The 23,606-nt window shown below is 42.0% G+C and overlaps 1 protein-coding gene across 1 annotated transcript; it reads right to left on the bottom strand.

The window, feature by feature from the left end:
• Positions 1-9,428: 9,428 nt before the first annotated feature.
• thbs1b (thrombospondin 1b) lies at positions 9,429-21,919 on the bottom strand. The gene is made up of 23 exons (XM_051408922.1): positions 21,692-21,919; positions 21,445-21,529; positions 20,671-21,230; positions 20,328-20,403; positions 19,886-19,969; positions 19,624-19,733; positions 18,955-19,080; positions 17,884-17,980; positions 16,799-16,972; positions 16,408-16,584; positions 16,140-16,313; positions 15,740-15,867; positions 15,471-15,623; positions 15,051-15,269; positions 14,813-14,920; positions 14,252-14,411; positions 14,031-14,149; positions 12,716-12,950; positions 12,369-12,596; positions 11,968-12,239; positions 11,776-11,873; positions 11,528-11,667; positions 9,429-11,405 (listed from the first exon to the last, which is right to left on the bottom strand). The coding sequence occupies exons 2-23, from the start codon at positions 21,506-21,508 to the stop codon at positions 11,398-11,400; spliced, it is 3,510 nt and encodes a 1,169-aa protein (XP_051264882.1). The 5' UTR covers positions 21,509-21,529; positions 21,692-21,919; the 3' UTR covers positions 9,429-11,397.
• Between the last annotated feature and the right edge of the window lie 1,687 nt (positions 21,920-23,606).

The following is a 23,606-nucleotide window of genomic DNA, read 5'->3' as shown; positions in this document are numbered from 1 at the left end:
GCAGAACAAAAGACATCTGTTCCTATGCAACAGCAAGTCACATAGCAGGTGATTCAAATGTAAAAAAGACAAGTGAGCAGAAGATGAATAGATAAGAACTCCATTGTTCTTTACGTGTGTCTTCTTTCAACAGGTAGACATAAATCTAGCTTAATATTTGAACATTCCTCACATTCCCAATTATGTAAGCGGTCCACTTGTGCCCTCACATATGGCTCTCCTGATCCAGGCAATCCTTTAACTTCCATCTCTTTTATGTTAAGGTAGACAGAAACAGGAATGTGGGCAGATGTCTTTGATGAAAATGCAAAGCTCTACAACAGTGTTAATGGACAGGACACTGAGAGATGTCTATCAACTTCCTTTGGGTGTCTCCGACAGACCTGAGTCATACTGTAGTCCCCTTAGGCAGCTCCTTGAGGGGATTCTCTGTTTTTCATATTGATTGAGCACTTGGCTTTTGCCCATCTGGTTGAGAGCTCATGATGCAATTTCTCATTTTTGTTTTGACTGATTTGTGGTACAAGCTTTGATGCAAGTGGCCATTGTTTGGAACATGTAGTCCTCATGGGATCATCCCAATATTCTGCAGAACTTTCTTCTAGATTTTGAGCACAATACATGTGCCAGTTTCTCTCTCAAAGAATCTCAGCGCTTTTATTGTACTGTGTGTGTGTGTGTGTGTGTGTGTGTGTGTGTGTGTGTGTGTGTGTGTGTGTGTGTGTGAAAAGACAGGACAGAAACAAGGCAGCACTCAATGGCTACATCAACCAAGAGTGCTGAATTTATGCCAGGACTCCCACTCACGCTAAAAAAACGACAAAAAGCAGTGATGAACAGTCTGTTTTTTTTCCACAAAAGGCTGCAGTGTCAGATGAGACGAGGACGATGCTTTTCTCCCTCTCACACTTTGTGCTTCCACCACACGAATGTGACTGTAGTGACTCAGCAAGCGGGTGAATTCACACCAACACAAAATGCCTCAAACCCTCCCTCGCCTCTCTCTCTCAGGTTCTGGCAAGCAGAGGGGATCCTGCTTGTGTGTGTCCATTATCAAGGCAACCCATCTCCCCTCAGTGCTGAGTGCTTCTCCAAGGTGTACAGTACAGCCAGGCAGGCCGGACAGAGAATGGACTCCATTCTTCTACCCCTCCTGACTTACGGCAAAAGTGCAGCACTACCCCGAGCTCTGGTTTCTGTGGTCCTTTTGTCTCGCGCCACCGGTCGAGGACACAAAATGGGTCTGGAGGGAACCCAACACCGCACCCTCACGTTTCTCATCGCTCCTGTGGAAGCAACAGTCACAGCTAAGAAAAGAGGGAAGCTGTTTTCATGAAGAGAGACTGGAAAACATTTGCTATTTCATCAGCATCTTTACTCTCATTATAAATAAATACTCATTATAAAAATAACAAATCTAATTTTTTATCCATACCTTTTAAACTTTTATATCCATCACCTCTAACATGATATTAGATACAGTGCTATCATCTCCCCATAACCTTTAAATAGGTATTTCCCGCTCTCACTTGAAACTGTCCCAGGTGGGCTGCCCAGTAAAGCAATGCCACTGACCCAGTAATGTGAGAAGAATGCTTTCCTCTGAGTAGCTCCGCTCTGCAAGCATTGGACCTGAATATTACAGAGGCCAATCACTCGTAAGTGGAGCTTTTTGGTGAAGGAATGTTGCCGGTAAACGCAGATTTGCCATTAGATATGTGTGGTACCACATCTGACCTTCACTATCAAAGGGATACAGTACCTGTGCAAGATCACATGCCAGTAGCTGAAAGGATTAGTGTCTGTGTGTATCTGTATATGTGCACATGTGACTGTATGTGTTTGTAACTATAGTTCCATCGTAATATTTGACTGAAAAATACACTGATTATATAATTTTCTATGAATATTATCGTATTTACTCAGAAGTACCTGAAAGGATTATACATATCTTCCTATATCATTTACAGTAGATCAACATGTAAAAATTTTGCTTCAACCTCACATTACTTAAAGTGAAAGTATTGCCAAAGAACCTGTGTTAAAGGTACAGTGTGTGACATTTATGATTATCTATTGGCAGGAATTTAATACTATATTCATAGTTCATACCCGGGCACGTCTGTGTGAAAGAGCGCCTGCAGCCCGGACATCGAGCTCGTCGCCGTCGGACTTCGTCCGTGTTGTCTGCCACGGAAACTTTCCAGTGTTGTCGCCATCACTGTCTATGTTCCTCACAGTGGTCTTCATCATCACCATCACTGTTTACATTTATGATGTCTTATTTATTCTCCTGTACAGCACTTTGGTCAACTTTGGTTGTTTTTAAAGTGCTTAACAAAAAAAGTTGGATTGGATTGGATAGGTATGTCTTCATTAGTGTAGAGTCACCCTTTAACCTTGGTTGTTCTGGGCAGCTGATGTGAATGCAAAAAAAGCAAGTAAGCCTAGTCAAATGAATAATACACATACAAAATTCATATATATGTTTGTATACAAATATGAATATTGCCTAGATAGTCTCATGACTTGATGGCTCCATAAAAGCATATCTCAGTTCTGTGTTTTTCCTACTGTGATGCACACTGACATACTGGCACCTACTTGTCAGTCAGCCTCATGTGAAGGGAGCTTTTTCCTCATCGACTTTCCCCACTTCCAACTGTCACACAGCCTGGCACAGGCCCTCGGGAGGCTTTTGCAACCTGAGTGGAAACTTCGGGTCTGGCTTGGCCCTGTAGCCCACATTAATCACTTCTGTAAACGTTGTCACAGCACCGGCAGGGAAGACTGGAGGTTTGCCCGTCTCTCTGTTTCTTCTTGGTTTGTTCTTTCCTGGCTCAGCTCCGCCAGTGGAGCTCCTGTTCTGAGGGTCCCGACAGCAGAGGAAAACCGACTCAAGCCAAACGTTTATCTCTTGTCCTGTGTTTGAAAATGCATTATTTCATGGGTGAGGACGTACACTGTATGTGCAATCAGCAACTGTGACATATCAATCTAAAACAGAAGAGGCTTCTGTTAGAGGCTTAACTGACTGCAAACAAAGTGGGTTACTGGGTCATTCCTTACTTTCACAATCTACTCAATATGTAAGTCAGTGAGCTTCAGCCAAACTGCACCATCACTTTAAATATTCCCAAATATGTATCAACTAACATCAGACTTCATCCTTGCAGCGACACATAAACAAAACACAGGTGTCTCTATCTCAACTGTTTACATCTCTGTCTCTCACGCATTGCCAGCCTGTAGGGAAGTCTAGTGTCTGTGTGGAAATCTGTCTGCCACAGCTATCTCTAATATTTCACACCTCTGTGTGGAGAGTGGGGGTGGATGATTTGTGGTCAACAACACAGAGAATACTTGACTTCCTTTAGGTAGTCATTCATTGCTGTGAGTGTTCAAACAGAAGACATCATGTCCATTTTCAGGGCAAACTCTGTGTCCTGAAGCTAACTTAAGAGCTACTGCTGTTCATGCCACAAACCTTAATGCTCAGCACAGAGTAAGGTTTTTAGATGAGTAGCTATGTAGCTATACAATGTACTCCATTTGCAATACCAATATGAGCTGACAAAAGCAAAAGATGAGTGGGTCCATCATATTACATTATTAATATGTTTGTCAATCATCATAAATCCACTACTTGTACTTTATCATATTTTATTGTTTTACTATATCAAAGTCAGTTAGTCAAAGTGAGCTTTATTTTTTTACATAGATTGAAATGGGATGCACGATATAGGATTTTTGACAATATGCCAATATTTTCCAGCTCTTTTTGTCCGATTACTGATATATGCACATCTTTTTTCAACCTTATTGCAGAGAATATCAAGTCTCTCCTGTAGTGGAATGAACATAACCTTATCATGATGGCCCACTTTAACAGGAGAAGATCATCAAAGTAGGTACTGAGTTCAGACTAGACTAAAGTGGTAGACTGACTGACTGACAGATCACTAGTGTGGCTTAAAATGCAGTTCAGTGAAAGGTTTTGCTAAATTAGAAAAACAACTGGTGTCAGAAAAAAAGAAAACCTCTGAATTTGGATTTCAGTAAGGATTCATTTGGTCTTACACATTTATGTCGAGCCAATTAGATTCTGAGCTGTTAAACCTCCACAGCTGGTCCCCTGGATATTATGGTCATTAGAGCCTGTGAATCTACAGTGACGTTAATGTGCAGCTGAGTCATAGCAGTACTGATAGTAGAGGTATACTGTATGGGCACACACTGTCTTTGCTGTGGCAGGGGTGCTGTGTGTTTGAAGCCGAGTCTGTAACTCGACACAAGGCCAAGGCCAGAAGGAATTACAGGCCGTCGGGTAAACAGAAGCTGTAGAGGAGTAGCAGGGCGTGCTCCCTTCAGGAAATTAAAAGCCATTGCTTCTTCCTTCAGTCTCCCTATCCTCTCTCATCTGCTGCCAGTTTGGTTAATGAATAGCACACTAATAGTGTCTGGGGTCTTTTCTTTTCTGCTGTTGTCTGTATAGGGCATTTACTCTCATACTACATACATAGTGTTATATGAGCACCAAATAAAGGTTTCTGTGGTTAGTAGGTGCATTGTCAAAACCTGCAGTAATTGCTGCGACAAATTGGAAACACAGTTGCCTCATATCCTATCGTTAACATCATGATGAGCCATTTTTTTACTATAATAAAACATCAGAGGTATCTTTAATCATACCTTAATGACACCATCAAACAGCAGTTAGATGCTCTTTATTTAACAGAATTTGTTTGCACTATAGTTGGGGATTAAAAAAATCCTTCAGATTTGATTGGATTGAGATAGGGAGCTGTAGAAGACTGGTGGCCTCCACCCACACCTACTTGACGAATTTGTTAGATCAGATCATAATTAGACCACAACCACACTCTTCAGTAATGTAACATAATGACATCCAGAGACACACCTCCTGCTATAATATTGCTTTGTTAGCTACTACCCCGAAAAGCTAACAGTCAAGTGCAGTTTTATTTGATGAGCCCCAAATCCCATTTGGTTTGCAAAATGTATGTATACATCCAACTCACACAGGGACACAGGATTAGAACTTGAAACATTTATTTTTTATTTCACTGTCTACTAAAACATGTCAAAATAAAGTCAGATCATACCTGATGATTTTGGAAACTTGGAAAACTGTTTGACTAAGTAAGCAAAGTTAGGAAAAAAAATATAGTTAGGAAAGAATTTTAGGTCACTTATTTCAAGTAATGAGTTAAAGGAAAGAAAGATCTCCGCAGAGACAAGGAAAGCTGTTCTAAATTCTGAACCTTCATTGGATGCAGGGTGCTCTGCATGGAAACCTGCATGACTGGTCTTTTTATTGTTTTTATGTTTTAACATTTTAATAACATGCCACACATGAAAAAGAGATTGTATCTCGTTGTCGTTAAGCGGAATAGTGGAGGACTTGTATATTAAAGTCAAGGAGAGCATGTGCTGGGTATTTCCACACTAAAAGTAAAGTAAAAGCAGGCATTTGGCATTTGTATCAAAACAATAAAATAGGGAACAAGAACTAATTTCATCCATAATGGAATTCTGGTCAAACACGATGTTGCCAACATGGTCCTCTTTGGGTTGTTTTGGAACATTTATCTTTTCCCTATTCAAACACTTGCTCTGCCTCACTTGTGTCCAGAAGAAGATGGAGGAAAAACAAACAGTAGTAATGCACAAAGAACACACCAAGCAGATGTGACAGGGTTCAAGAGGCAAGCAAACATGTAAGACATGTCTTGCTCAAAACCTCAAAAACATGTCTGTGATTAGATTTCAATGCATGGTTCTCATACCAGACACTTGGAAATGATCAACAATTTTTCACCTCGCTGTTTTTAAATTGTGAACTTGCTTTTCATAACCTGTCATTTTATTGTCCTAGGGACATGCCAACATGAGAGCAAAGATTTATGACATCCTGGAAATGATGTTTAGAGATGGTTTTTTTACATGTCGCTATGCGTCAAAGGTGATAAAGTCACCTTTTTCCATCAAAATAGTCACTGCCTGTTTGAGTTCACCAGGTGCGGCAAGCTCTGGGGTCAGAGGTCAAAGCACATCCTAGTCAGGAATACTACATTGCGACTGCCAACAATCACAGGAACCATGTTGTTCTCTATGGGGAATTCTTCTATGATTGGATACAGAAGGGAATTACATAAAAGTCGCCAAAGTGTTTGTGTGATTATATAGCAGTTATGTCACTAGTCTGACATAATCAAAATAACTTTGTTTCACTGATACCATGATTGTTGTAAAACTCATTAAACTGTTCTGAAGTGGTGGTTAGGGGCTGTTGTGGGGCTTTGAGTTTGAGAAACGGAAAGTCTTAGTTATTAAAACAAGGGTCCCAAAGTGTGCCAGTGACCACTGATATAGAGTAATGACGTTTAGCTGTTTGACACAAAGCTTCACTAGAAAAGATTTTTATTTCTTCAGCATAAAGCACTTTCCATAGTTTAGCAGTGTTAAAAACAGGATGAAAGTGAACAAACCAGTTCAGTTCGACAACTTGTAAGCATGGGCAAGGCTTCTAAAAACTAGATGAACCAATCCTAAATAATTAAATCCATAATTAGTTATTTTCCAGTTTATCCAGGAGGTAAATCACAAGGTAATGCTGCATACACCTCTCTAGTAGTGAGATATCACAACTTTCTCTAGTTAAACTAGTGGTGAAACCATTCGACAATGACCTTTTATCAAGCAAAAATGACAAACATTTTCTGGTTCCAGCATCCCAAATGTGAAGATTTGTTGATCTTTTCTGTTTTACATCATGGTTAATAAACCTGCCTTTGTGTTTTGTACTGTTGGTTGACAGAAAAAATCTGTATGATTGATTGAAAAGTAGCAAGAGCGGATGTAATAAGTAGGTGTTTCTGGATTATAGATGCTTCAGCTGTTGAAGGCTCCAATATGCAGAGATATCCAGCAACAGCAAAGCCAAGCATGTCTGGAACCATAAAGCACAGATGACTCAAGATTTTACATAACCACAATGATTGTAACAATTGTGGCCCCTGCAGCTGTTTTTTCTTTAAAAAAAAAGTAGACTGCAGGTGTCATTGAGGTTTTATTTTGATCCCACCCTACACACCCAACTAATACTATGATGGAAAGAAAATGCCTTGACCAAAACCACATTCCAGACTTAGTCTTTATTGTTCAAGAAAATGTTATTATATTCTTATTTGAGTCTCAGATACTGTATGTACAGGTGGTGTCTTACAGCTCCTGTGCTTACAAATGTGCATGGTGGGTGAATGCCATAGTATTCAGTGGGGGGTCCTCCATCTTAACATAACACTTCAACACCTCAATACACAGCAGCATGAAGCACTAAGGTGTTGAATGACAGACTAGAGGCGGAGGGAGGCCAGATCAAATGTAGCGTTTCAGGTTTGAAGATTGAGGTTTGAGGCCAATTGTGGCAATGGAGCGAAGTCTCTCCACTTCCCTGGGTGGATTACAGGAGCTAAATAAAGCCGTTGTAACACCAGGGTGGATGGCTTTTGTTCCATTCATCAGCACTTTGCAATAGTCACTAGACTTCAAGGCTAATGTATTATCCTTTTACTGCAAAAGGTGCTTTTTGTTGACCCATTAAAGGTGCTGGAGGTTATTGGGTGGGTCATTTTCAGCTTTGGTCTGTCATTACTTAAGGAGTGTGTGTGGGGCAAGCAATCATGGTCGTGACTTGCAACCGGAAGGCTGCCGGTTTGAAGTCCTGGTCTCGCTGGGAAAATCTAAGAATGGGCAACATGACACTCTGTGGTTTCCGTAAATAGTTTCTTGATCAAGGTGTCTTAAAGCAATGCATCTAAATCTAATCAGGATATAGCTAGTAGCATCAGAATAATTGTACTGTATCACTGCATCTGTATAAGACACCTTAGGCTCTGGGAGGATACAACTATTATCACTAGTTACTATTTTAATTTCCAAAATATAAGAGATAAAGAAGATAAGATAAGAAGATATAACATAATGTACATAAAAACAGACATTACAGACATAGTCAGACATTGAAAGACAAATTTAACGTGAGATAATTGTCTGTGTACCAAGTGAAACCGGTGGGGATTCCCAATGTGGCAACACTCACATCCTGACATGCAGCCTATAAAGGGTCTGAGAGTAAACACGTGGGTGTTTGGAGACAGCTGGCAGGGACGTGTGAGAACTGCAGATGGTATTAAGATGTCTAGCCTTCAGTGCTGCCACATTGTAATAATCCATAATAACTCATGCTGCGTTGTCATCTTTAATAAGAACTTTTAGACTTTATAATTGACTTCCCGGATTAAACAAGGCTAAAATGTCATAGTTTAACCCATACATGTTTGCCTTTCTCCATTTGATTACTACAGAAGAACAGTGAGTCATCCTATACTCAGTTCATAAAAAGCTCTTACTGAACATGTCAAACCACACTGTGTCTGGTTGGCCCATCAGTAAAAACTGAAGAAGAGCTTGGTTTTTTGCATGAGCAGAGATTTAGCCACCATGGTCACAGAAACTCAAACATCAACAGAAAGTCTAGTCGGGCCGTGTCTTTATTTTTACTCGGGTTGGGTAGTGACCCCTTGCATTGTCATGGGTCTTAGAATTGTGTGAACTTTGGGTACAGAGAAAAATTACATGTATTGCTTTTGGAGCCTGCTTCTCATTAAATGGTGGTGTTGCCAGTTTTGTTTTTTTTGGAAAATATATTTAGTGTATGCATGTCGGGTTCAGGTAGATTTTCCACAGGTCTGTTTCAGGTGTTTTTTCTAAACTTATAATGAACTCATGATGTCCAAAATTTACTGAGACAAATCAGAGTACTGTTACACAACAGGGATCTATGAGGACACGCTTTGTGGTCTTCCTGTGTTGTGTTTCTGCTATTTTGTCCACCAGTATATTTCTTCAGTCTCTGTGTCCTGAAGCCAGTCAGCCAATGTCAAGGTTTGTGTCGGTCTAATATTTGCTCTCCATGTTGTTGTACCTTCTGCAGAGGTCAGTGCAGATCAGAGAGGTCAGGCAGATCAAGCTGAGGAGCAGACGTCTGTGTCACATTCCTCATGTGGCCTTCATCACAGAGGTGATGTGTGCCTCTCTGCAGAGAGAAAGGCCTGAAAGTACTACTCTGTTTGTGCCTTGGGGGAACTGGGCAATCGCTTTGACTTTGAGTATATTCATTGGGGCTTCAGTAGACCTAATCAAAGCCGGTTGTCTTCGGGATGTGTTCTGGTTGGAAAAGGCCTACATCAAGTCTGGTCTGAGTCATACACCAGTTTGTGTTTAATGTAAAACATGTATTTCCATGTCAACTAAACAAGATCTAGACTTGATAAACAATGGACTTGGACCTGGATGGAAAATTATAAAACAGCTCAAACAAAAGACAAACAAAAGCACAGACATTCTTGAGAATTTTAACAACTATTTATTGTCTTGAAGTATGTAACAAAATAATCGCTATGAATAAAAACAGCATTTTTGCTTTGTACAACTAAGAAAATGTTTACAGACAAGCCAAACTAATTGTACAAAAATAATGGTAACAATGATACACAATAACAAAGAAGGTAAAAACGATAAAGAACAGAACATCCTCACGTCAGTGTGCAAACCGTTTATACAGATGGACATGTGCCCTTTGGTAAGGCAACAAATCCTGATAAATTATTTAAATAGCATTTATCTACACACACGCACACACACAAATCAACCTCTCACAAACAGCTAAGACAAAACAGAACAATAATTTATCTGCTAAAAACAGCATTGGACATACATGATAAGCAAAATTATTTATAAAAAAGAAATCTCCCATTTTACTGTCATTTTCACCGGGGTAGATCACGGGATTGGGAGCTCAATGTGTTTTTAGATATGAAATGTCATACTATTTACAACTCATGCTACAGTAGCACTAAGATGTCCACCATTTCAAAGGAATATGAAAAAGTACTTAGGTTGTGTTTTTGTTTGATCAAATTATACAACAGCAATGAGGTAATATTTGTACATCAAAGATTTCCTTTGTTTTTCATCTCTCTCTGAAGAAAAGGCACACAAGTCACATACACTTCATGCTATCTGAAGAATACCTAATTCACTTTGTACAAAGGGAGATGATAGACACTGACAGGAGCGAGCATCCTGTTTCTGACACCTGGCTGTACCTGATTTTGGGTGCGTTTTTGTTGTGATAGTGCATGGATTTTACTTTTTCCAAGCATTCAAATTTCCTTTGCTGCCTACATTGTAGGCAAGAGTCAAATAAATTACTTGTATTTACATAATTTCTAATTGAAATCCTCAAAAGCTGAGGGAGATAAATCTCGTCATTGACCAAGGTTTTGATGGGGAATATTTTGAAAGCAATACTGGCTTTGAGATCACTAGTGCTAGTAATTCTCTGTAAAATATAATCCTCATATTTTTTTCTTACTGGTTTGATATGGGAAGGTTGTCACTTCCATCTCACCCTGAGAGTTGTTTAGTTAACCAGACAACATCAACAAAGCCTGTGATACTTGTAAGTTAAAAAGCTAGCTAACCTAAATTTAATTTTGTATTTATCTTCTCCATAGTTATTCTCTACAGAGATTCTTAGGTAGATGCACGGTATGCCAGATACACATACAGTGCATGAACACAAACATCAACATCATGTTCCCCTTATTTCTAACTTGCTCCACTCCCAACCCTATTCTTAAGTCACAAGTCCTCAACAACAAAGATTCCTAAAAACATGTTACTGCTGTCTTCATCCTTTGAGTCCTCAAAAGTTGTATCATTCAGAATCTACATCCTGGCAGATATAGTAAAGCAAAGGGAATATTTCATCGTTTTTTTTCTTTGGGATGTCCACCCAGAAAATAAGGTAGAAAGGCACACAAGCTGAAGAAGTGAGACAGAGAGAGAGAGAGAGAGAGAGAGAGAGAGAGAGAGAGAGAGAGAGAGAGAGATGTAAAGGCTTGGAAGTGCATAGTTGTCTATGGGGAGCCGTTCCCGCACAGAGATGAATGAGGTCTTTCAGAGAGCAAGAAAGCAGGCGGAGCTGGGATAGAAAGGTGTTTGTGTCCTAATGGCAGAGCTAGAGGGTTTTCTTTTTTATCCAGCTCTCCCTGCTCTCGTGGATGCTAAGGATGGAGGAGAAGGGGCTCTCTGATCCTCAACTGGCAGTCAACAGGTTGGTGCTCTGCCCGAACCAGCTTCAAGCTACCCTGAGGCTGACCACATGCCCTTCGCCCTGTCCGAGTGTGCGTGCCGCAGAAGAAAGAGGTGCGGAGATAGATCGGTCCCTGGACTTTGCATCAGAATACATAAGTTCATACTTTATACAAAAAAGGTGCATTCCTCAGAGCTTCCTGTGCTGTGCATTTAGACATCTGTTAAAAGAAAGAGACAGAATAAAATAAGTTGGATATGGCCTCCTCAAAAGCCAAACATCAAATGCTTTCTGGGATGCTGCTTTTATGATCACTTTGGTTGATTTTATGTAATTCCTTACCTCTGCATTCATACTTGAGGTCTGAGAAGTATACCATCTCTTGTGAGAAGACAAAAAGACCTAGCCTGCCACCCGCATATGTCTTGTCATAGATGCTACCAGAATCTGCCATGATCTTCTTGCCCTCGTACATCACAACTCTGTGGGAATAAAGAAAAAAATTTAAGTTGGTGAGGTCCAAAGCTTGGGATTTTAACATCATGTGAAGAGTACACGTCTATGTGGACTAGTTAATATCCTCTGCCCACCTAATAAGTCCTGTTCTCGGTCTGTGGATCAGATGCCATCTGTAGGCAGTGAAGTCTTTCCATCCAACATTCTTTGGGTCATGCCAGAGAAGGCGGACCTAAAGAATGGGGAAATAAACAGCCTTGAGTTAATATTTTTACACAATCATCTATTGGGTGATAGAACCTCCGGGAGCCCACCACATTTCTTACCTGTCCTGGGGTATTCCCTGTGTGCCAGAGGGCGTTCCTGAGGTGCTCTCCTGGGCCAGTGGTGGAGTTAACCACTTTAATGGAAAGGCCAGAGTAGCCCTGGGCTTTGGTGGGTTTATTTGACCAGTATGTCTGTGTGATCTGCTTCCACATCACGACATAGAACCTGGAACTGGACTGATAGCCAAACACAAAACCAGCGTAATCATCATCTCTCTCTGTGTTGATGAAAAAGGTCCCACTGAAGTCCACTGAATTGAATTCGTGGTACCCTGAAGGGAAAATAGGAAGGGAAGTTAGACAATGCAGAATTTCAGCTGAATAAATGATATTGAATGTACGCTATTTGAGTGAAATTGGGTTCATTTTGTAGACAATCACAACACATTCTTTTTACTTACCAACAGCGATGCCAGGGTCGCAGTTGACAGTCTGGACCAACTCTTTGCCCTGATGGCGGACAACCCAGTTAGGATCAATCTGCGAGGTGCCTTTGGGGTCCAGAGGAACCATCTGGAACTTGCGGAAGTCTGTCTCACTAATGTCAAAGTTCTCCGGACACACGTCATAGATGTCAGGCACGTTGTCTTGGTCAAAGTCATCCTTGCAAGCGTCTCCACGGCCATCACCTGAAAAATATACATTATTCATTAATGATATTACCCAAGTCTTTTTTAAGGTCTCCAGACATGCTATGAGCTTTCAGTTTATTGCTGCTTTAGAACTGCTCACGGACGATTTCGCTCACCATCAGAGTCCAATTGGTCAGGGTTGAAGGCCAGTCGGCAGTTATCCTTGTCATCAGGGATGCCATCGTTGTCGTCATCATGATCACAGGCGTCTCCCTTGCCATCCTTGTCATGGTCAGCCTGGTTGGCATTGGGGATGTACGGGCAATTGTCCAGGTTGTTCTGGTGTCCATCCTCATCAATGTCCTGGTTACTGTCACACTTGTCTCCCACACGGTCATCATCTGAATCCACCTGCAATTTGCGTCAGAGTTATGACTTAATGCATAGCTTAAGGGGAAAATGGAATATTAACACCCTAACACAGGTGATTACATTCCACTGAGTGTGTTTCCTGCTACCATTGATATTTAATCTTTCCTCTCCTGCTTCCATTAAGGACTTTCCTTAGGCTGAAATCACACTGCCTCTGTAAAGCTGCCAAGCTCAATTTGTCCACAATCTGTCAGCAGGTTTCAGCTACTGAAAATCTAACATCACTCCACATGACTGTTGTTCCTCCTACTCCAATTTGCTTGTTAAGTGCCTCCAGCATCTGCAGTGAAGGAGAAGTCATGCTAGCCCTACCTGGCAGGACTAGACACCCCCTGCGGCACTAAGAAAGAATAGGGGCAAGGGAGATAAATGGAAGGACATTGAGGGGGGGAGCAGGGGTGGATTATCGAAAATTCTACTGTCAAAGAGCTCAATAAGACTACAACGTTTGAAGAGGGCATTTTTGTGCAGTTTTTGTAGTCTTTGAAATAGCAAATAGCATTGCTGCATCCATGTCTGGACTTGTCTCTTTTGGCTTTTAATTGCAGCAAGTAATTCACTCTTTAAAGACCACATCAGTATAGATTTAGACTACCCCCTCCTTTCCCCATCCTTTGCCTGAGCCCTGTTGTTCATCACATTCCTATTTCTCAGTGTAGCATGGCACAGGTGGACTGAGCCGGCCTGTGGTGCGCAGACAGGGCATGCACACAGCCCAGGGCGAGCCCATTCCTCGGTAATATCCAGCCTGGGGCCTCTTCCCTCACATTAGCTAGCTAACGTCAATGGGCCATTGAAAAGACCCCTAGCCCCCCATCACGCCTTATTGAACTGATGTGCCCTTAAGCTGCATACAGGATTTACTCCACCTTTACATGGCATGATAAAGCCTAGACTGCTACACAGGGCTAATCACTGAGGCTCTGTCTCAATTGAAAGACAGATATATGCTGAGCTATAGAAAAAGGCAGGCAGATAAATGTGGATTATTGTTGGTGGGTGAGGTGGAAGGAAATGGGGAAGGGTAGTGTGTATATGTGTGTGTGTTTGTCCACACACCTGATCAGGATTATGTTCCAGAGGGCAATTGTCACACATGTCTCCCACTCCATCAAGATCTGTGTCTCTCTGGTCGACATTGTACACATAGGGGCAGTTGTCCTTCTCATTCAGTATGCCTGGGGAATAAATTGGAAACATGATATGAAAAGCCAGTACAAAATATGTTACTCAAAAAGCATGACCTCACTTAAGCACAGACATAAAGATTTAGTTCTCACCATCTCCATCGATGTCCACAGCACAGGCATCTCCCTCTCCATTGTTATCTGTGTCCGTTTGGTCTGGGTTACTATCGTAGGGGCAGTTGTCGCAGCTGTCACCAACATCATCGCGGTCATAGTCATACTGCCTCGGGTTGTACACGAATGGACAGTTGTCCTGTTAAAAAAAAAAGACAAAGGAGAAGAGAATGAGTTAAGTATAGGTTTTCAGGTGCAGTACTTGTCGTTCGCCATCTGAGCCTGAATGGATCTGTTTACAGGGAGGGAGAGATGCAGGATGAAAAGGCGCTTTATTTTTAGGTCCTGTCCTAAATCTAATGTTGGGATTAGTAAACACACAGTGCAGCTCCTTCAAAGCTGTACCTCAGTGTTGGAATTTGAGGTTTTGGCTCAGGCTGGGGAGAAACATTTGCTTTCTCGCTGATCCACCCCTCCCCTTCCCTCTCTCCACCAGCCTTATTATTAGACAGTATGAATGATGAATGCAAAAATCCCAGTCACTGAACACACACACTCCCTTGTCTGCTGTTATAGCCACATCTGGAGAGGTTCACTTACCCTGTCGTCAGGAATGCCATCATTGTCATCATCATTGTCACAAGCATCTCCAATGCCGTCTTTATCATAATCTTCTTGCCCAGAGTTGGGGAGGTTGGGACAGTTGTCCTGGATAACATACAATGCATTTAGACAATCAGTGATTATCACAAACATACAAGTAATTTAACTCTGCAAAAATCTGAAATTTCTTAAGTGACTTTGCTTTCATCATATTAGCTGCTTCACCACTATGTACCTTTTTGCAGTGGTATGTGGCGTTCTCCACACAAACCAAGTCAGCATTGGGCCATCCATCCAGATCTGTGTCCTCTCCACAGATGTGCCCATTGCCAGCATAGCCAGGCTTGCACTCGCAGCGGTACATGGGATCGGCAAAGTGTCCAAGGTAATTACAGCGGGCATTTTTGTTGCAGTCATGGCTTCCATCAAGGCAGGGATTACGGGGTGTGCACACCTGGAGAGGGGATGCATAGTTTGAATGATCAATGATCAGACTGGCTGTGCGTAGTCAATGTGCATGGCATTCTGTTCCTTACATCAACTATTCCTTTTATCAATATTTATCATGTGTTTCATCAGCTGGTATCTCCTTTTGACGGAGAATTTGCTGTTGTTTTCTGATTGGCTGCTTAATACAATACAAGACTGTACTTGCCTGTTTCTTAGCAGCAGCCTGCTCCACACCTCTGCCAAACGGCTGGGGTCCTGAGTAGCGAGGAGGGCAGGGCAGACAGTTGTAGCCAGAATCTGTGTTCTCACAGCGGTGCACACCATTAAACTCAAAGCAAGCGTCTGGGACTTCCTTGCACTGTTTTAGGATGAAAAGAACAACCATTGAGATTGTTAAACTGGAGACTTGGTAGAAGTCTCAAACCACGTTTGTAGCTGAAAAAAATCACAACACAAGTTCTAAGGAATTTTTACCTCATCAACATCTTTACACTTGATACCGTTGCCAGAGTATCCAGCTGGGCACTTTCCACACTTCCAGGAACCATCTGGGAAACTGGTGCACTTTGCTCCAGCAAAGCAGGGGTTAGACAGGCATCCATCTGAAAACAACAAGGTTGGCTCATTAGCAAGACATCAACTACAACATCAAAGCTATCATTCAGAACCTTTTAAGTAAAGGTAGTAATGATCTCATTGCAAAGGGACATCTCAGTATATAAATGTATAACTAAATAATTAAAACTTCTAATAAAAAAGGTTGCCCAAACAAAAGAGCAATATATAAAATTAAAGTGCAGAAATTATGTTTAAATGATGTTTTAATTATACAGATACATAGAACTCAATTATAGAAGCTCTGTAAGTCCATTACCAATTGGGCAGGCTTTCTTGTTGCACATCTGGGTGTCTTTGGCATCACCAACACACTCTTTGCCGCCATATTTTGGTGCAGGGTCATTGCACAGGCGTTTACGAGTCTGGACACCACCTCCACAGGTTAGAGTGCAGGTATCCCATGGTGACCAGGGTCCCCAGTTGCCATTAACTATGGGAGACAAGAAGAAAAGATGAATCATTTCTATCCTTGCTATATGTAACACACAAATACAACCAAGCAGCGAATATCAGATGGAACTTACTGGGGCAAGGAGACTTCTGACATTTCTCGGTTTGTCGACCCTCTCCCTCACAGTCCTTTCCTCCAAGCTGAGGGGTGGGGGAGTTGCAGAGGCGGATACGGGTGATGACACCAGCACCACAGGTGACGGAGCAAGATGACCAGGGTGACCAATGGCTCCAGCTGCCATCCTGCTTGACTGAAAGCCGCAAAGAAAGGTCAGGGATCAGTTATCAGAAAAGCAATTGGTCATTGTGGCACTCTATTTCATACATCATGGAACACTGATGATGACAGGCTGGCAAAAGTCAAAGTAAAATCACGGACTTACTACATGTAAATCAGGCTGGCTGCTTATTTGTTTGTGTCGTTTGTGTCTGGATGATGGGTGAGAGTATGTTGTGTTAACTCACAGCGCTTGTCACACTCCTGGAGGTAGCAGTCTCGGGTCTGCACAGAGGTGCCCTCACAGTTGTTATTGATACGGTCGCAAGAGCGCCCACGCTGTTGGATGCCCCGCCCACAAGACACAGAACAATGGGTCCATTCAGACCACGGCGACCAGCCGTCCTCTGCATAGTCGCTCGCTGAGCAGGAGGGAGAGGGAGAGAATATGAGAGAGAAGGGAAGAGGGAGACAATAAAAGAGCTATTCCAGCAAGGCAGCACCCCCTCACAAACACCCCCAAGCCTAAATGAGGAGGGAAAGCTCTTAATGCGGAGGGCTAATAGTGTGGATTTAGCAGGGACTTAGACAGAGAGAAGGCCGTCTGTTGAGAGGGAAGGCAGAAACCAACACACTGAGAGAAGCTGGAGAAATAGAAAGGGCCACTGTCCTCGGGATGCATAGGGATGTCCCATTGGCTTATGTTTTCCCAAAGAGGAAACCGGTTTTTCAAACATGGCCCTGGGTGTGTAATGACTTCAACAAGTGGCTGAGGTCTGGATGAATGCGGCTCTGCCTGTTTATTTAGGTTTTAGGGAAGCATCGCAGCCAAGCCTGCATAGGTATGAAGAACATGTCACTTCTCCTCATGTAGAAGATGGCTTCACTAAACAGCCAACCAATTTTCCATCCCGTTTTAACCAATTTGGCAAATTACAGCCATTTCAACTTGAAGATTCAAAGATGTTTTGGAGCACAAAGCGCCAATGTTCCAAACATATAAGCACCCTTTCATTTCCTCGGATGTTATTGCAGTTAAGTCATCTCTAACGTTAACATGCTTTCTCTTGAATAGAAACCTTTACATCTAGGGAAATATTTGTGGCTTTTTGTTTTATATGGCCAATAACATAGAAACGGCTCTTTCAGTGAATGGGCCAGTGTTTGAATGCTGTCTATGTTAGTTTAAACATATACATTCTAGCTTACAGCGGCCATTTATACAGTAGCTTATGGTGCAGGTTTACATAACTGTAGCCTAATTATAGTGTATTTTCCTATAGCTATGTAGATGCTAACAATGAGTTGGGCTTTAGAAAACAGAAATGCTTACGTGTTCCACAGCGTGGGCAGCACTCTCCATCAGGAACAGTAGCATTAGCGCAGGGGATCAGGGGGCAAGAGATCTTGCGGCACACAGTAGCAGAGTCCTGCACAGAGATCACATATATGGATATCACCCAAATATTGCTGCAAATTATGTCCAGGTGCTGGGATAAATCCCCATTTCCAAATGGAATTGAAACAGCACAGAACTGTGTCACTAACGTAGAACTGATTGTAAATTTAAATTGGTGCGTGTTGCAGGGTAATTTTTTATCCAAGTCCTAGTCCATGTCCGTGCAACCAACTCTTTAAATTCTCTGTTCAACATCTGAGTTTGCACAGATTTACCTAGCCAGAAAAACTAAAAAGCGGAATTCTGGCTGAGAACGGAGACCCCTGCAGACAACCACCTGCCCACTGGGTCAGGGGAGGGTGGGAGCGAGGCCAAAGTCCTAATAATGGAAGTCGGTTTCACTGTGGAGCTGGACTGGGCACTGAGCCCCAAACAAGTAACGCCAGCCTGCCAGCACAACCTGTGTGGGTGCACTGTGAATGACTCATGGATAACAACTGCCTCAAACTATGCATGCTAATGTACTCCCTCCTGGATCTGATCACTGACAGGGAAGAAAAGGGGAAATAGGGACAAGTAGAAGTGGCAATCAGGAAATAAAGCCTATCTGTGAAATGCAGGAATCTTTCTTGCCAAGTATTTTGCACTTAAACCCATCCCTTCTTTCCACTTGTCAGAGCCAAGGTCTTGTTTGTAATAACGGGCAATGCGTCTGGTCAAGTCCCTTTAGGCCACACTCAAGTTGAACTTCTGACAGCAGACCTCTCATTACAACAGTAAAGGCTGCTGGCCTTCTGCCAGGGCTTCACACTACTAATTACTAACTAGATCAGTTGAGTGGTGGTAAGTGTGTGTGTGTGTGTGTGTAGGTGTGTATGTTGTCTTCATATATGAGTGTGTGTGCATGTACAAACAAGTCAGATCATAGAGTGCATCACCTCACATGTGTTTAAGTACTCAAGACACAATATGTACAAGCCGATGGGAGCACAGATGAGGTCTCACCTGACAAGTGCACTCGGTGCAGTCATCCACGGTCCACTCATCTCTGTTCTTGTGCACAATGCCGTTGTGGATGCAGACGCCACTGTGAATGCCAATGCGGTTCTTAATCAGCTTGTTCTCATCCGTCTGTGAGGGAGGTGTACAAAACAGATGTTGTTTATTGATTGTTTGGATTCGTAATGCAATACACACAGGAATGAATATAATAAGAGCAGGAGTATCCAGAAAATAGTTTAAAAAGTGAAACATGCATGAGGTAGACAAGTTTATTGTTAATCCAAACAAGCACCCGTATATGAAACAACTTTTGAAAAAAAAAAATTGATTTGCTAAAATAAGAAAGTAGTAGCTGGTTAATTAAAGATGTTTAAGGTTTCATTTAGCAGTTATATTTATATTATCACTATATTTGAGTATATAAAACAAAATGCATTATGCCTCAATAGGCTGCTTTGTTTTCTAAGGGCTCAAAGTATTCTTAACGCCATTTGATTAACCATAAATGTGCTTTTACAGTCCAAAACAACAAACATGTTTAGTCACTACATCTCCTTAGCTGTATATACAGTATGTGTCTGTCATTAACTGTACACAGGTGGGGATGGTAACCTAGAGACCAGACAACACACAAACACACACAGACAGACAGACAGACGGTCTCCTCCTTACCAGCTGGCGGAGTTCATTGGACAGCTCCTTGACCACCACACCGAGGCCCTTCAGCTCCTTAAACATGCTGACCAGGTCATCACAGGAGAAGCCACAGACCATCTGCAGGTCTTCGCCAGGACAAAAACACAGAGAGAAAGCTCATTAACTGGTAGAGAAAAATCATTCTCACTCTAGACTAGACTGGTCAGGATTCAGGCTGGTGTCTACTCAACAGATGAGCCAGTGTAACAGGGTATAATGGGAAGTGTTTAAGATTTACCTTTAGTCTTATGTCCAGTGTACTCCGTTCTGATGGCTGAGGAGCCATTGAGGTTCTCCAGGATCATGGTATCAGTCGTCATGGCTGAAAGAAGAACAGCACCATTAATCAAACCACATATCTGCACACTCATTGTTATGGTTAGTTCATTAATGAGGAGGGATATTGTTCTTAAAATGTTGCACACCCCCACACAGCTATAAATTATTATGAAAAGTTAATACTGCACAGCCCAGAGAACATACTTTGAGACCACAGTACGCTGAGATATTTGTAAAGTGGCATTCCTGTGTAACAAGTGGTAAACAACTTCCCGGGGAGGGTGTAATGTAGAAATCAGCATGCAAATTAAGTATATACACTTTTCTTTGATAAGGACTTGCTAGGCAGTACATGAAGCAGATGAGTGATGAGTAAACACACAAGATGTATGATTACTCACAGCTTTGGCATCCTTTGTTGCGGAGGATGGCTTCCAGTGTTGTTCCAAACACAAACCGCACGTTTTGTAGGACCCCCTGCAAGGAGCAGTGTTCAGTTTAGGCTACAATCCTGTACAGCAATAAATAAAACCGCTTATCATTATATTGGCATTAAAAAAATCAATCAGTCCTGCCATGCGCGCGTTTTTACGCATTGGGACATAATTACGCATTTGCGTTTTGAACAAAATCTCCGGTGACAACATTAAAAAAGAAAGGTGACTGGATTGCCCCTGTGAAATAAAAACACAATCTTCAAACTTAAAACGAAATCTCCCCGTCTATAATGGCCCATGCTCTCACCATGAACTTGTCCTTCACGGCTCCCTTGCCAATCCTGAGCTGCGCGCTGGCCGGGGTCTCCGGCGTCAGGATGCTCTGGATGGGCGCATCCAACTCAGCGGTGTTCACCTCGTCGCATCCCGTGTACAGCTGCGCCCGGTCCTCCTGCACAAACAACGTGATGTTCTTCCAGTGGCCCGTAGCCAGATCCACGTCTTCGATGGAAACCACCTGCTGCTTGTTCTCGGTGGAGAAAACTATGTCCAAGGTGTTCGCCTTGCCGTTGGAGACGATCTCAAACACGGGTCCGGAACCGTCCTGCTTCTCCACGGTCAGGAGGCTTCCCCTGGTCCGTTTGAACTGCTTGAAGTTGAGCAGGAGGAGGAATCCCCTCTCGGCGTGGATGGAATCGATCAGGTCCCTAAAGGCGCTCTCGGGGACCGGGGGGATCAGGTCCGGGTTGTGGATCTTGTAGGCGGGGCTGTACGGGTCGTCTCCTTTCACCAGGGTCACCCCGTGGTTCTTCTTGGGGACTTGGACGAGCTCAAACAAGTCATACACGCTATTGTCGTCTCGACTCTCTGCGGGTGAATAATAATAAGCAATCAGCCTTTGTCTGGCAGCGCACCGGATTCCTGTTTTTATTCTCAATAAACTGAAAACCTTTAAAACCACAGCAGATGTTATAAAATATCACTATGAATGATAATAGTTATTTTTTTTATGTGAAAAGAAAAGTCATATTCTTAAAAGTTTGCAGGTCCAAGTTGAATCACGGAGTTCAGCCAAACTCACCTGCGACTCTCGCACTCTCGCAGGTCCAAAGCATCAATAGCAAAAATATCCCTGTCAACTTCATGGTGAGACACCAACCTGCTGCCTGTGACAAATAACGACAAAAAAACAACAATCTTACCATTTATAATCTTATTATCAACAAAGTAAGTGTGCAACAGTTTGAAAACAATAAATCATATTAAAGTTGGGTCACAACTCAGGAGCTGGAGAAATGGTCACATTCCTTATAATATTTCACACTCACCTGCTTCACGAAAACAGCAGACAAAATAACACAATAATATCCCGCAAAAATATGTAGAAATCCAGTAATAATCCCCAAGAATGAATTTATGGCGAATTATTTAAAAGACTTCCACAGTGAAAAGAAGAGAAATAAAAGTGTTTTTTGTTGTTGTTTTTTTTCTTCTTGATTGAAAACTTGTCCTTGCTGGTATCGGCCGCTAAAAAACTCCCTTTTAAGCCGAGGGGGACAAAGTGCTATTTAAATAGTTTGATGCCATTCCTAAGAAGTGGCTTCGTCCAATCACGGCGAGGGAAGAAAAAGGGACGAGCTTATCCTCTTAGCTCATGAGAGAGAGAGAGAGAGAGAGAGAGAGAGAGAGAGAGAGAGAGAGAGAGAGAGAGAGAGAGAGAGAGGGGCGCTTTCCACTGCGGGACGAGGGACCAACTTCAGTGTGTAGTCGCACTCAGACTTTTAATGGACCAGTGCTTCCTCTCGCAGCGTCCATCCATCAGTCCTCACAAGCATTTCCATCCCAGAGATTCCCATAAGCACTCTAGTACAAATTACTGTATTATTGCTATGATATTTCACTCTGCTATATTCATATCCAGAGTGACATAAAAATCACAAAAAGACATACGAAATCCCACCTGTGTTATTCCATAAAGTCTGCTCAATAGTAAGATTATTTCACTGTATGATATTATTGTAGAGCCCCTATACTAGCTGCAATATACCTACAATATTCTTATAAACAATGCCTGTGAGCCCTTATTTCAGGTCTTTGCGTTTTTCCAATACTCATATTGTTTTAGCTTATTTATATATGATGCTACTTTATATCTAAAAGGTTCCACCTAGAGACACTGTATCAGCTATATGTATAATTTAACAGGTTTTTTTTATGTATCCTTAAATATTCTGCAGAATTAGTACTCCTCTTTATTGTTAAGGCTGTTTAGTAAAAACGTCAAATAGGTCCTATATCAGGTCTGAACAGTAGTGAGTTTCAGTAGTGAGTTTAATTATCAGCCTCAGCTTGTTGCAGTTCCACCTCCAACCGCTAGGAGCCGACGTGAGTTCACTGGAGAGGTGCCTGAGGCAGTTGAAGTTAGTGCTGCAGCACACCTGAACTGACTTTCAGAATTTTGTTTTTGTTAAGATTTTGTGCAAAATAAATAATTAAATATTGATTAAAACTGGTGACAATGTATGGCCACATCTTATTTTAATTCTCTGAAAACAGTGAAAGTGGTAGGACATCCTCCTGAGCAAGCATTGTTCCTGATCATGTGTCACTGAGCAAGGCACTCAGTTTCTGCCAAAGAAGAATAGGTAGAGCAAGCAAAAACATTGAATGCAACTTAATCATTTTGCAGAGCAATAAACAAACCATAAACAAATAGGCAAAATTTTAACTAAAATATATTTAGAAGTTATGGAAATGCCTGCTCAGAAATGTCACACCATGTATCTGTCACCATATACTGGTATTAACAGCAATTTAGTGATGTTTGGCAGCTTTGACTTGTTTTTATCAGCTTCACATATTAAATTTCCGTAGCTGTTAATTTAATGCACCGAAAATAACCGTTATTTATTTCTATATCATTTTTTGTCAAAGCCACAGAGCCACTGGAGAGGGGCTAAAGAGTCACATGCGGCTCCAGAGCCGCAGGTTGGCTACCCCTGGTCTAAACTAAACACTCACTAAGCTGTTTATACTGAATAAGAAAATCACTGTTTATAGTTCATAGGGAGACTTTCCCTCTTATTTACCGGATAGCGAAATAAATGTATTTGCTGTATCACAGATTTCAGTCCAGTGTATTTCTCTTTAGTGCAGTCCTCTTCCACTGAATCACTGGAAAAATATCAGTTTGTCAAATGTAACCCAGTTGACACAATGTGAAACTATTTCTGGCACTTTAAG

Source organism: Dicentrarchus labrax, unplaced genomic scaffold (assembly GCF_905237075.1).
Source record: "Dicentrarchus labrax unplaced genomic scaffold, dlabrax2021, whole genome shotgun sequence".
In the NCBI taxonomy this organism is placed as follows: domain Eukaryota; kingdom Metazoa; phylum Chordata; class Actinopteri; family Moronidae; genus Dicentrarchus; species Dicentrarchus labrax.
The sequence above is the reverse complement of the archived record's forward strand: the minus strand, read 5'-3'. Positions and strand labels throughout refer to the sequence as shown.